The sequence below is a fragment of the Rhamphochromis longiceps genome, linkage group LG14, assembly GCF_057381845.1.
Source record: "Rhamphochromis longiceps isolate RC_006_pf linkage group LG14, R_longiceps_female_GT1.1, whole genome shotgun sequence".
NCBI lineage: Eukaryota > Metazoa > Chordata > Actinopteri > Cichliformes > Cichlidae > Rhamphochromis > Rhamphochromis longiceps.
In genome coordinates, this window is record NC_140570.1 from 33,308,425 (window position 1) to 33,323,480 (window position 15,056).

The following is a 15,056-nucleotide window of genomic DNA, read 5'->3' on the forward strand; positions in this document are numbered from 1 at the left end:
AGTAATAAACAGGAAGTGAATCAGAACTGATTTTTGATCTGTAACTATAACTGGTAATACATTAACAGAGTATGTTTACCAGTGATACATTTGACGATTCTGAACATGCCCCCATTGTTAAGAAACACCTCGTCGTTTTGTCTTCTTTTAAACCGAAGTCCAAGAATGTAAACTGAGACTTCTGAGTAAACAAAGGGGGAAGCTTAGAGCAGCTACTGGGTTGCTGTACAAAGAATTAAAGGCCCAAGGGATTCAGTTTCCTAGCAACATGTCACAATTCCCACTACCTCCCATTCTGGTGTTATGTCCACAGGGAGGAGGGTGTACAGGTAAACATGAATCTGCTCCTCCTCCATCGGGATGCAAAGCCACTCCACAGAGAAAACCTACTGCTTCCTACAGCAGTTACACTGTGTCCGCACACTATTGCTCTTCTGAGCTTGGATGAGTAAGTGAAGAACAGGATGGCAAACTCAGCACTGGAGATTGTGGGTCTTTTAGTATCCCTAATCGGGCTGATCGGGGCAGCAGCAACTACAGGAATGCCTATGTGGCGCGTCACAGCCTTCATTGGAGACAATATCATCGTGTTTGAGACTCTGTTTGAGGGCTTGTGGATGAATTGCTACCAACAGGCAAGCTTCAGGATGCAGTGTAAAGTGTACGACTCTCTCCTGGCCCTGACTCCTGACCTGCAGGCGGCAAGGGGGCTTATGTGCTGCTCTCTGGCACTGAGTGGTCTTGGTGTGCTGATCAGTCTGATAGGCATGCAGTGCACATCATGCATCCAAAACAATGATCGAGCTAAGCGGCTGGTTCTCATCATTGCTGGTAGCATGATCATATTGGGTTGCTTCTGTGTCCTCATCCCCGTCTCCTGGACGGGTCACGTCATCATCACTAACTTCTACAACCCCTTGCTGATCGATGCCCAGCGGAGAGAGCTTGGAGCAGCTCTCTACATTGGCTGGGTAACTTCGGCTTTCTTGTTTGCTGGAGGATGCATTTTTATTTGCTGTAATATACAGTCGGATGACAAAGATTCAGAGCGATACCTATACTCCAAGGCCTCAGACTATTCGGTCTACCCTCAACAGCCACTACAGCCTCTACAGCCTCAACAACTGATGACGCTTCCCCAACCACGATCTCAGCCAATGCTATCAAGATACCCATCGTCTGTCTACAGTTACCAGTCCAGATATCCCTCTGTACACAGTGCACACAGTGGGGTCGCGTTTCTGTAAACACTTATTTTTATTTTTGTTTTTTTAATTGATCAGAAACTGCATTTCAGGTTTAAGAGAAAATGTGTGTGAACCAATACACCATTTCTACTGCATTATGTGTATTAATTCAATTTTATACTAACAGCCTTATATTTTATACAAATGCTTAAAAAAAGTGTACATTTATGCTGTATATAACAATTTAATTCAATCTTTAACCACTGAAAATTATTAAAAAGTTGACTTACTGTAAAACATGCACTTTGTTAATGGGACATGTCATCTCTGAAAAACAAGCGTAGTTGTAACTACATTTAACCCTCTCAGGCTCAAATTAAGTTTTTGTTGCTGATGCACAAAAGAATACCTGCAGTGGTACTTGTGAGTAAAAAAAACTCATAAAATATGCATGTGGGGTAATCAGGTTGTTAGCTTTTAACTGTTGCAAATCTGCAACGCCTGCCTTGAGAGCGTTAAAGCTTTAGTCATTTCAAAAAATATTTCTTAACTGTGTCTGAGCTGTGCTGCTAAAAAAGAAAAGAAACAGCTCAAACTCATCTCTGTGGCACAAATAGTCTCTCATTGTCACATTGTCACATTCTGTTTCTTCTTTTTTTTTTTGTTAATCGTTACTAATCAGTTTCAACTAGTATTCAAATCAAAAGTAATAACTAAATGATGGCAGGTGTAGAAGTAGTACAAGAAAAGACCAACAAACACATAACGCTTCATGTGTGAAATGAAAAGAAGAAACAGTTTTCATTTTTCATTATGAGAATTTCACTGGAAAGTAAATGCATCTATCTAAAATACCTCCCAAACTAGGACGTTTATGGCGTTTATGGTGTTTGCTTAACCAAAAAAATCCTGAATCTGTTTAAGTTGGCCGGGTAAAGAGGAAATAGTTACATAAAAACAAGATACTGGGTTAAGGCTACTTGCTTAAGGTGTGGCAGCATAGCCAGATAGTTACAAAGAAAGCATTGAGACAACGGCATAATCATATGATCCAAATTTGCAAGTCACTTTGAATAGAAAACCAAGCAGACTGTGTTAAACATTTCTGTCTCTGTTCAATAGAATACGACTTCTTAATCGAACAGGTCGCTTAATTTCAGTTTTAGTAAGTTCAAATGTAAACTGTACAACTTGAACTTCAAAATAAAACAGTAATGTCACTGCTGTTGGGTAACGCAAATACTTGTGACGTAAGGACAATGTAGTGTTTATTGTTGCTTGAGGTTTCGCGCAATAATTTCTGAAGCCATAATGAATACATGTTGACAAGTTCTGTACATAATTTAAACTTAGACATCTAAACTGTAACTATCTAGAACAAACTGTATTTGGCCTGTGTTATGTGAGATCCCCCTCATTTCACTATCCTCTAAGGTCATCTCTGCTCCCCTGTGGACAATATAAGAACTACATGCGCTGTACTAAACTGTACCACATATTAATGTTTGCTTCTGGGTTGTACCGCATCTAAAGAGTAAGAAAACATGGCAAATAATTAAAATTAAAATAAAAAAAAAATAGTGCTTGGTGTTGTCTTGTTTTGTGTGTACAGTGTTGGAGAAAGTAATGACTGACCCCTATCATCTGAGAACCATAAACACAAAATAAGCAGACCTCCTGCTACCCTCATCCCTCTAAACCAATCAGGTGAATGCAGGGCCTCTTACCCATAACAAACTGTCTCGTACAGCAAGCAACTGTTGTGGATGAGAGCCATTCTAATTCTGGATTTAACCACAACTGGAGTTTTGGAGATTTAACCATGATTCAAGGTGCTTCAGAGCTAGCTGCAATATGCGTGGGCTTGGTTGGCTTGATCGGTGCCTCGGCTACCACGGGGTTGCCCATGTGGAAGGTGACCGCGTTCATCGGAGAAAACATAATTGTGATGGAAACCCGCTGGGAAGGCCTATGGATGAACTGCTACAGACAAGCCAACATCAGAATGCAATGTAAGGTTTATGACTCCCTGCTGTATCTGCCCCCTGAATTACAGGCTGCCAGGGGTCTGATGTGCTCTGCTGTGGCCTTGTCAGCGGTGGGGCTTCTTGTGGCTCTGGCAGGAATGCGATGTGTGTCCTGTATTCGGGGTAATGATTGGGCTAAGACCATTATATTGATGGTTGCAGGGGTTATGCAGTTCATGGCGTGCATCTGTGTCTTTATCCCAGTGTCGTGGACAGGTCATGTTATCATTACAGATTTTTACAATCCTTTGCTGATTGATGCCCAGAGAAGAGAGCTAGGAGAGGCTCTTTACATTGGATGGGTGACAGGTGCTGTGCTTTTCGCCTCATCCCTGTTGTTTGTCTGCCGCCGTTTGCCCAAAGGCAAAGGCTCGTTTGATATGTATCACCCACCAAACTTACTTAGTTATAAGCCAACGCCCAATAGGCCAGCTCTGATGAATTATCATCCCCTGTCCAGCCTTCGATCGACTGGTTCCGTTGGACAAAACGCTGCAATGCCACTGCAAACTGTCATTCCAGTAAGGACAAATAATGGAACAGTATTAAACCCACCTGTTGTCTATAATCTGACTCCTCAGGAAAACGCATCACTGCTATATCAAGGCAGTATGTCTCATCACCCCTCAGTGCAGAGCTCTAACCACAGTGGAAACTTGTATGCTCCAGAGAACTCCTTATACATGAGTCAGAACACCATACCATATTCACTCACTTATGTTCCCACCACGTCCTACCAGTCCAGCTTCCATCCAGTTCCACAGACTCCTATTTTCATAACATATAAAGAATCAAGAGCTCAATCAGTGCCTTACAGTGAGATGAGAGGTGGTGTATACATATAAGGAAAAATCCACAACTGAGTTTAATCCTAATGCATATACTGAATAATACTGAACGGTGTGTTTAAAGTTTTTGTACTGTTAATAACTGTTTTAAATGTTTTGCACTGTGGAAAAAATGTCTGCTTTTATCAAATGGGACACAACCATTGTTATTAGTATACACAAAGATGAGCCTTTGTAAACCATTTAACCTCTGTAGAAATCACCAGGATGGAAAGTTATAGCTTAATGTTTTGCAACCTTTTGCAGCCATTTGTTCAAAAACCTCTAGAATTGTTATCGTTATCACGATGTCTCAGTGTGTGTTTTGCTATCATGATGTGTTTTCCACCAGCCAGATGTATAAATAACTTGTTATTATTATTGCTTGCCTGTAATTTCGATTAGCAATGATCATTAAAACCACATTTTAATTTACAAATGTTAGTAGCTGGCAGGTGTTTTTTTTTTGTTTGTTTTTTTAATGCAACACTTCACTCTGTAGGTGTGTATAAACTGTTTATATTTCCCAGAGGGAAAACCTTTTTTTTCCAGAGATAGCAGTGAGGGTAGATTAAGGGTATATGCTCTGTGAGGTCCCAGAAGCCCGTTGAATTCTTCTTTCTGCATTTTGAGCAAGTTTGATTATGGAAGACATATTTTATGGTAAAAAAAAAAAAAAGCAAATGTTCCTAGAAAAGTAATGATGAAATTTCTTGTTTTAAAGCTCTACTAAACTAAACTACTTAACTAAAAACTCAAACCACATTAAAATCTAAAACAATGAAAAATTAAAGTTGCTAAAAATGAATTTGACATGCATATTATATATATATATATTTTTTAAAATATTTTAGATATGTAACAAAAGATTGTTTGAAACTAAAGACAAGTGCGGTTCACACAAATTTGTGAACCGCACATTGGACTTATTTGAGAAATCAGAAATTAATCGAGCATAACAGTCAACCACTAAAACAAGCAAGCAAATAATTTGCATTTCTAAACATTCTAATAATAAAATGTGTTTTATTATCATTATTTACTTTTTTGTAAATCAGTGAATTTTAAAATTTAGCGATAAAACAAAAATAGTTATATTTTAGCTTTAAAATACGATCTTAATTAAAAACCTTCCACACAGTGGTGGATTAACCATTACAGAAACATAAGAAATTATTTTGTTAATCACCAGCACTATTAATTTAGGGCGTCTTTGGCATAAATCTTGCATTAGGTGGTGGACTAATAAATGTGTTAAACTGTGTACTGTATATACTTATATATTTTATGAATACATGCTGGCAATTAAAATCTCTTCACAATGCAAATCTTCAAAACAAATTTTCATTACTGACATCATATCACCACTAGATGACACCAGAGATCTTTCCAGGGCAGTTTTTTAAGTTGGCGAGCTCCAGATAAAGAAGATACACATATTATGAAGCTAAATATCATAATATAGGAATAAATTGGGGGGGGGAGGGAGCACCAGGATTAAGCTTAAAGCAAAGCAAAAACTATCCATGGTCAAGCAACAGTATCTTTTTGTTCTCCATTCACATGTTCAGCCACAACAAGAGATTTTTTTTGATCATCAGTTTTGGAAGTCTCATGTTAAAATATGTCCATAACATGTATGCTGTTGGATGTACGTAAACTATTTTATTTGACATTGTGATAAATTCATTACATTTTACTTACTAGAAAATGAATTTTAAAGAGTACTTTACAGTTGAGGATATTGAGCTTTTACTTTGTGAGTGGGAAAAAAAAACAGCTTAAATATCACTCTCTAATTTAGCCAATTTACTGATAATCAAAAATATAGTAATTACACTAATCTCAAGAAACCCATCAGACATTCTTGGTTCAGAATGGCCACTTCAAATCTCAAGCCACTCTTCCTCAAGGAATAAAGCAAAGAGTATCAAGGTAACCTGAACACATTTTATTTAACTACAAGACCGCGGCAGTTGAACGGTTTGAGGTAGTTAATCTTCAAGGGAGCGTCAACGACCAGTATGGAGATTAGATTTGCGTTTCCATCAGGACTGGACCAAAGATTTAATCATTCCTCGGTGTACCAAAGCAGAGATCTTGTCGAGGTCGAATGTTGCCAGATTTGAAGTTAATCTTCAGGACGTATCCATGTTTGCGGATCAGCGGCTTGGCAGTGCCCTCAGTTGAGCGCCTGTATGGGAAGGATCTTCAACTGTGTCGAGTGAGCCGATGACACAGTGAGCGACAGCGGAAACGAGGCGAATTTGATTTCAGAATTAAAGCACTGAAATAAAAGGTGTTTCGGACAGAGGATGCCAAATGAGTCATCAACATATTTATGTGATTAAAGCCTCGGGAAAATAAAAACACACTTTGCTCAGTATAAAAATGAGGGACATTCATGGCTATGTATTTTATTGGGGGGAAAAATGTATGTATGTGTTACATTATTATTTGATTTCTATTCTTTGTTAAATTAAATAAAAGAATGTTGTTCATCTTCTGTATGGTTCCAAATTGATTTCCATTTCATCTTTTATTGTGAAATTTGTAAGCAGAAGCTGTTTCCCGTTGCTGCTTACTTGACAACAGGAGCCCAGTGCGGTCCTCCTCCTCAGTTGCAGCCTACAATTCAAGTGTGCACCGGGAAAAACATGATAAGAAGGCTATCTGGACAGTGAATATGGGAAACAAAACCTTACAGGCATACAAAGGATCCTAGAATGGAAAAATCTGATCAAATCTTTTGATCAGTGACAACTTCAAGTGGAGTGTGTGGTTGTGTTGTTTCTTTTTCTCACCACAATGTGTGAGGGATGGATATGGGTCGGATGCCAGTTTATTTTCGTTACGGATACAAGGACTGGCAGGTTATCAGCATGAATTACTAAGGGGAAAAAAGAAAAATAAATTTGCCATAAATGTTAAATTCAGCTCTGGAGGAATGACCATGGTGAAAAGGAAGGGACTGTTATTTTCGCTGCTGTACTTTATGGCAGAGTTTTGGCTCACTTCGCAGCAAGTCCTGAGAATTGGTAAGTGGTAAAAGTGTCCATGTCATAAATATTTATATAATAACTGTTAACATGTTGGCTGCCACTGCGCTCGTCAGCTTTTTCCATCGCTGACCCAGTTATTATGCAGTCTGGGTTGCATCTCATTTCCCACTGGGGTAAAAAAATATTATGTATCAAGGATTTCAAGCTAGAGCCTTGAAAAATTGGCAATACTTTCTGTGCAACACTGATTGGAATTGTTAAAATGTATTTTCCCTATAGAATGGCACCTAAATAATTAAATGAATACATAAAATATATAAATACAGTTTTGTGGTTTCTCGTAATGCAAGGCATTCTTAATCTCTCTCAGTGCGAGTGCAGCATGTTGTTTCATTTCTTTTAAAAGAACAAAGAAGGCAAATTCAATTACGGCCAAGATTTGTGAAATGATGTCTGTTCATTGCAAATGTACATCTCAGTTACTGTAGTTGAATCGCTTTTGAATCCTGATACCCTCGACCACAAGTTAAATACCATAGAGCCAAACGAGATCGAGGCACATCACATATGTTGTTTTTAGGAGCAAATTTTGAATGTGCAGTTGTTGTTGCGTCTTGCCATCATGTAACTGTCGCTCACTAAGTTGCCTAGCATGCACTGAGTACAAAGCATTGTCAAAAAAAAAAAAAAAAAGACATATTCAACTTTATTCACCTGTTGTGATGTTTGTGCAATAACCTTATAATTTTTATTACTGTATTTTTTTTTTCTTACTCCAAGAGAGGGTACTGCGGACCGAGCTGTAGGTTATTCAAATGAAATTTTTTATTTTTTTTTTAATCAAAATTGTGTTAATCCACTTTGGTTGACCAATGGCAGAGTCTCTCTTTCTCTCTCTTTTCCTTCCATGTTGACAGCAAAGAACAGGAGGAGAGACGGGTGATTAAGTTGGCCTACTGCTACATCTGAAAGCATATACTGTTGGCATAATGTTCTCCTTGGCACACAGCACTGTGAAATTGATACATCACTAAAGAATAAAGAGTGGGCAATTCAGCAAAACTTATATATATATATATATATATATATATATATAAAATATATTTGGCTGCTCCCTACCCTTTCATACTCAAAGGTTTTTTAAGCTTTGTGTGCACTGATGGCCAGTGACATCTGTAAATGTGGATCTGAGTCCAAAGCTGTCTGTTAAGCCTTTGAGGGTTGACAAGAAGAGTAATTTCAATTTCCCTCTGTGCCTGTAATTAAACAAACAGAGCTCTTGCTTCAGTATCCCCCCTTTGATCTCTGATGTAACTTTGGAACAATTAGCCGGTGTTTGCTGCAAATTAATACTTTCGGGCTCTTTGCTCTTCTCCCATTGGTTATTCACATGGGTTAGAAGATTGCATCACAAAAATGGCTTTTAAAATTTAGCCCTAAGGACGCGTCGTTTTACTTAATGCCTGCAGCAACTCTGAATTTGAATATATATTCAAATTTTTAAAAGAATATAATAAACGTGGTGTTGCATAACTTTAAAAGGCTAAGAAGTCGGTGTGACTTCCTGGTTTCAACAGTCCCGATCTGTGCTCTATATTGTTAATCTCTCAATCATCTATCACTCTCAAAGGCCACCTAATCTTTGTCATTCTCTTCATGACCCACACACATCATAATCCCTCCCATATGGTGTGTGGCTTGGCTCAATTAACATTTCTCCGTCTTGGCTAGCGTCTGCATCAGATTGTGACAGGCTCCCACTTTTTTCACTGGGACTGGTAATAATGGTAAATCTTGTGCTCCAAGCCCTTAAACAACTAACTCTAATCTTCTTTATGCATTAAGTCTCTTCCCCAAATATGGTACTTAGGCAGTGACCAAATCTCATCACTGGGGAGAGCACAGAATCAACACAGAATTAACAGATGTAGCTGGGCCTTCTGTTTACTTTCCCTTTTGTTAAATTTCTTTTTCTCCTCTTGCTTGCATACTTAATGATTACTTTCTGATACATTATGTTTCATTTGTGTATTTATAGCTCAGTCCATATAATGAGAAATGTGGCACCAGCTCAGATCAACAACTGAATTATAATTTGATGAAGTATATATATTCCAGTATACAGTTTTTAAATCTGGTAGAGTATTACTCTGGCTGTATTAATATAGAAGATTACTTATATGTTTATTCATTTTGAATGTTTCCTAGTGAATCGCAAGGATCTTTCACATAAACAGAGAGACCTCAGTGCTCTACATCAAACAAACATAGTAGGCTGTGAGGACCTTCTCATTCATTCACAGTCTGGCATAGCTCCAGGTTGGAGTGGTGCTGGTGGTGTTGTTGGGGTGGGGGCGGGAGGTCTCTTTGGGAACTGGCCCAGGATGGGGAGAAGGAAGAAAGCACAACACTACGTCATTGTGTTCCTCTGCCTTAAAAGACTCTCCTTCATGTGATTATTGCACGGTCACAAAAAAAAAAATAATACAAAAAGTGGATTAAAATAATTATTTGAAGGACACTGTCTCAATGTCAGCGGGTTTCTGGATTAAAATCAAGTCCATCCTGTTGCCAGAACCTGAACCCGGTTATTTTTCTTGCTGTCTGCACTGAAGTGAGGAAGCCTATAATAAGGATCAGCCTAAAGGTTTCCGCCTGCAGCATAAGCAGAATCTTTTGTTTTTGTGACCTCCTAGCATACATTACCCCAAACCATTGTCTGGCCTATTAAGGATGAGACGGAAGCTCAGTGATCCTGAAAATTATATCATACACAAATTAATGGTAACTATTCATAGGTTGTTTCTTTTTTTAACTCTCAGGACTCACATTTGAAAGCTTCCCTACTGGATATTCACAATTTTGGGAGGAAAATATTTCTAGTGATTTCTGCTCTATCGTTTAATCTTTATAAAAGTATAAATGATCCTTTCTTGTCCCTTCATCTGTTAACCTGTTGAGAGGGAGCACTGATTCATGTGTCATCTGCAAACAAACACTTATTTGTCTTCCAATTTATCAGTATTATATTTGAGAACTGACTGTCATGACTGGTTTGAAGTTATGAAATGTAGATATTCAAAATACTATAAAGATACACTGAGCCAAACAAACACACAGCATCGTCTAAAGGCTTGTATATGTCTGCTGCAAAAGCGAAAAGATCAATTTCATAAAAGATACACATTTATTAGCCACATATCTTGATCTCTAACCATTTTAACATAAAATTAGTAGTTAATGGAAAATATGTATATCACTGTTGCTGTGTGTTAAAGGGTACATGTTTTTATAAAACACAAACTCGAACATCAGTGTCTATATCAGCTGGACTCCAATTTGATGCTCTGTTTGGATCTGAGGCTGTGGTAAAGATTTTCCACCAAACAAAGGAACAGATGCGTCATTGTCTATTGCACTGACAAGCATTCAAAGCTTTTCTGATTTCCACATCTTTCAGACGATTCCTGGACTATATGTGCAACTTTAATAATGTCTTCCTAAAGAGACAAAAGAAGCACTGAATCTTCACTTGACGCCAGCTGTTAGAGCCTTGGACGAAGCAAACTTCAATTATTTTCTGGTGATATACACAGAGTGTTTTTGTGAGATCTTAATTAAAAAGCCTGGACTGAATTTTCAATCATATATATATACTTTAGCTAATTTAAAACCATTTCCCCCTCCCCCCCAAAAAATACCCTGAGATCTGCTCTTCACTTCAGTTGTCTGGATGGTTGATGGTGGGTTAGCCTTGCTTAGAGACACCCTGCTTGCCAACTACTCGCAGTTAGACTTGTAGTCAAGACCGCCTAAACCAAGACCAAGACAATACCAAGACCAGAGGGTATTGACACCAAGACCAAGACAAAGTCGAGACGAGACCAAGACTGAGACGAGACAAAAAGGTCTTTAAACTGCAGCCAGATGCTGCTTCGTTTACGAGTGTCAGGCATATTTTTGTGTTTTTGCGATGCACTCGCACAGCCCTCTTCACCACTGTCTACTGTCTCACTCACTTACTGAGAGGACAGGCTCACGCTCCACTTGACTGTCACGTCTCTCACCCTCTCTGTTTTTCACATAATGATATTATCCTATATCTTCGCATGTGATTGGCCACAATATGGAAGGATTGGAGCATAGCTGAGCCACTGTGTGAGAGCTGAGCAGCGAAAGGAAATTAAGTGAGGAGACGGCTCTCGCTCAATGGGAGTCGACTCTTCTGATTCACTACAAAGCACTCTCTAAGCACGGCTCTTAGAGCTGATGCTTTCGCGCATGACACATTATCGAAGGTTACGTTGTGTGTCATGGATACTGTTGACTCCAAATCTCTCTACTACTATGTCGATCTGAGACAGCAAGACCGAGACAGCGAGACCAAGACAAGACCAAGACCTCGTAAAAGTGGTCTCGACACATCCAACTCTACTCGCAGTAATGGTGAAATTTGAAAAAGTGCAACACAAACCAGAAATGGAGTTTCATTTATATTAAAAGTTTAATAATTTACCTAGTTATCGCTAAGTCCTTTTACTTTGAAGGCAAAAAGTCAGCCTTTTTCCACTGAATCACTACTTCATGGTGAGCAGTTAGCATCTTCCTTACGAACTATGACAAGGGTCATCTGCCAAAACAGTCAGAAATAGGTGTTTCAGTGCAGCCCTGCCACCTCTTTGTGACCAATTTCACCTTGACAGCCAGCAACCACTTGCCAACTGGTTGGGGAATACATATTTTTCCCTGGTGACTCATGGTTGCCAGAGGATCGCAGACTAGTTTCTAGGCCTGTGGTACTGAGCTAATAGAAAGATGGGAATTTTCCTGCAGAGTGAAACTACCTTAGGTAAGCTGGTGATAGTTTATATTTTTTACTAGTTATCTAATGACACTGACTACTGACAGTCACCAGCCTTCCTCAAATCAGGTTCTTTCTCAGGAAATCAAGCAAGTTGTTGCACTTTAAACAAATTTTAAGGCATTATTTCAAGGTGAAATGAAGGGAAAGTTAACCAGTTTGATTTCCCTGCTCCCAAGCTTCAGAGAGGAAATTAATAAGCTTTATTATGTTGGCAATAAAGATTTCATGGCTACAGCTCATCTTTAAAAAATTATAGCTTTATCAGTAAGTCAAATATAAGTCGAGCTCCTAATAGGTTTGTTTTTATTTGGCAGCTTTTAACATATCGGTGAAGCTACATTAATTTTTCATAGTCTTTGAGTCTTAAAAAGACATTTTGTATTATACTGTTAGGTGCAAATGTCATTACATTTTGAGCTCTTAGATCTGAATGGAAAAGTGATTATGTATAAAATTAGACGCCAACTGCAAATCATATAAATCATAAAATCTTAAGAGCAGCAGCTATTTTTAACTCCCTCAGAAAGTGGATGATCCATTTTCACAGCCTTGTTAAAGAATGAAAAACAAAATCTCTGTCACTGAGGATGATGACGATGATGTTGTGATGCTGCTGAATCCTTAATAAAGCCCGTGACATTTGCTGCAGCCTCTGCACTTTAAGCAAACAAACCTCAGGATCCAGCTGGTGCGTACTCGTGTGCATTTCCTATTCTATTACCTTAAAAAAAAACACCTTAAAAGGAAAAGAGGCACCAAAGACAGTGAAATAGAATCTACTTCCTCTCAAATTTATAAACTGACTGATGTATCTTTTATATTTCAGTCGAGTGAATTAAGGACTTTAACAGGTCCCAGCAGCTGCTCACTGAGGCTTGGTAACCATAATTAGGATTGGCACTTTCAAGCATGCTTTTAGTGACCAGGGAGTCCAGACAAGGCTCTCTCAGTTTGGGGTTTGAGGCTATGCAACACCAAAGAAAAAGGTCATTCACAATCAAGGTCTCAGGGGGAGCTTTTTAAAGGCCTTTTCTACTTCCAAATCAATCACAATTTCACAGGAAATTCTTCAAAGACTGAGAGTGCAGTGACCTATTGCCATCTGTAGCCTCAGTGTTGAAGCGGGGTCATGCGCAAACACTTGCACCATCTAAATGGGATCTATAATTTGTGATGATTGTTAATATAATGCCTGATTAACATTTCTGAAAAAGGCAGAGCTTTCAAAAATGCATTATTGTAGTCTTTGTTTTGTTAGTTAAAAATATGTCAAAGTTGAAAGCAACTTGCTTACCCACAGCATTCAGCACTGGACCCAAGTCTGTTGACACTTGTGAAGTGCAATGCAATAGGAACAAACATTTAACCCTGAATATATTAGATGAGAAATCCTATCACTGAAGGCCCAGATGTTAAATTATTTACATTTGAAAGGCTTCAGTGAATCGAATGAGCAGGGGAATTTTCGGCAGGCATAAGCACACTGAATCTCACACGCGCCTGTCTGCACGCAGGTAGCAACAATCCAGTATTTTTTTCTGGCTTTAATCCCAATAGTTTTTAAGCTGCGTTTTATGTAACAAATGTAAAAGACTGTGCATGTGCCTGGCTGGAGTCATATATGTCTTTATTGCCAGCTGTGGCATGCTAGACCCGCCATCTTTCTGGAGCAGCATGATGGATTAAGACTTGGATGTTTTTCAGTATGATCTTCTCAACTCTGAAATAACCCCCCCTTCTCCCCTCCCTCCTCCTCCTCCTCCTCCTCTGTGGCACTGGCACAAACACCAACTGTGGCTAAAAGTGACTGAATTTACCTTTAAAGCCACTTAAATCTCAGTTTAAAGGTGATGACCAGTGCTACATAAGAACAAGTACCGTCGGACTGTACAGAGACGTGGTGCCTCTCAAAAAGCATATTAATCGAAATTAATAATTTAAATAATTGATTAAATGAGAACTTCTGTGCTAAGTGTATCTTTATAGTATTTTGAATATCATATATATTAATATCATATTTGATAAATACTTCTAATACATTTTAAATAACTTCTCCCCCTTTTTCATGCTTGTAAAATGTGAGGACTTTGCTCTTCACCATTACTGTAAACTGACAATAATCATTTTGTTTTTGTTACCTTGGGCTCCTAAATATTGTTACAAAGTTGTACATGTAATATTAAAAACTAGAAAAGAATTTACAAAATGCCCGATAAGCCTAATTTACATCTAAAAATTGTCCTCTTGACTATGAGGGACATTTACTAATAGTAAATGAAACATGTTTAGTCTTATGATATCAAGGTTTTACACGTAAACAGTGTTATGTTTGCAGCAACTACAGTTAGCTTCTGGGAATATTCCTTCTGTTAAAGTGTTTCATGCAGCGACAATGATGAAGCTGTCCATGTCATTTCCACAAACTGCATTTTATATTAAAATCTGAGCTTAATTCTGTTCCTCATTTCTTTATTTTATCTTAATATACTTCTCATTTTATGTTATGTATCATATTAAAGTATATCTGTAACTGCTGTGTGAAAGGAACCTACTTTCACTGCACAGTACAAACCCACTGTGGTTATTTACACGTGCATATGACATTAAAATAGCTTGTACTTGTACTTAATTAGCCCAAAGTTGTCAAAAAAATTTCTAGCACCAGAAAAGCATTTCACAGTACTTACAAAACAACAGATGCAGGGAAACTCTGAGGAAACATCTTCATTACTGCATCTTCAAGTAGTTAAACGCAGATGCAAACGGATGATAACTAAAGTCATGTTACTTGAAATAAAGAAATTTATAGACACTAAAAGTGTCTATAAAAGCACTAAAAAGCACGGGTGCTTTGGCACCTTTAACCCTTTCACAGTAAGTCACCTCACATCTTTTGGCTTCAATAACTGATCTGTAAATCACAAGCTGGTGACTTTATATGTTAGGTATGATGACTGTTTCCAGTAGCAGTAAGTTGCAAAGGAGACAAAACTACAAAACAAGATTAATAAGTATGAATGTCTTTTGATTTGGAAAGGGGTTTTTCCCCCTAATTGAAAAATGTGTAAATGCATAAGAGAATAAGGGATGGCTGAAATGTTTCCCCTGATTATATGTGCTAAATGTTTAATCTGTTATCCTTTATGTGA

The 15,056-nt window shown here is 38.2% G+C and overlaps 3 protein-coding genes across 3 annotated transcripts in view; all 3 read left to right on the top strand.

Annotated features, from left to right (window-relative positions):
* Positions 1-360: 360 nt before the first annotated feature.
* On the top strand, positions 361-2,765 carry cldn8.1 (claudin 8.1). The gene has a single exon (XM_085380776.1). It carries the CDS (start codon positions 465-467, stop codon positions 1,245-1,247), a length of 783 nt encoding a protein of 260 aa, XP_085236902.1. The 5' UTR covers positions 361-464; the 3' UTR covers positions 1,248-2,765.
* A 203-nt stretch (positions 2,766-2,968) lies between these two features.
* On the top strand, positions 2,969-6,430 carry LOC146654480 (claudin-8-like). Its single transcript, XM_085379778.1, has one exon. It carries the CDS (start codon positions 3,010-3,012, stop codon positions 4,057-4,059), a length of 1,050 nt encoding a protein of 349 aa, XP_085235904.1. The 5' UTR covers positions 2,969-3,009; the 3' UTR covers positions 4,060-6,430.
* Positions 6,431-6,675: 245 nt separating this feature from the next.
* LOC146654481 (glutamate receptor ionotropic, kainate 1) overlaps positions 6,676-15,056 on the top strand; it is a 28,233-nt gene continuing 19,852 nt past the window's right edge. The window contains exon 1 of the mRNA XM_085379884.1: positions 6,676-7,079. Within this exon, the coding sequence (XP_085236010.1) occupies positions 6,989-7,079 (91 nt within the window). The 5' untranslated portion in view covers positions 6,676-6,988. The remainder of the gene's footprint in view (positions 7,080-15,056) is intronic.

Excerpts from the sequence above, each read along its gene's own strand:
- cldn8.1 (XM_085380776.1), top strand. The coding sequence starts at position 465 with ATGGCAAACTCAGCACTGGAGATTGTGGGTCTTTTAGTATCCCTAATC.
- LOC146654480 (XM_085379778.1), top strand. The coding sequence starts at position 3,010 with ATGATTCAAGGTGCTTCAGAGCTAGCTGCAATATGCGTGGGCTTGGTT.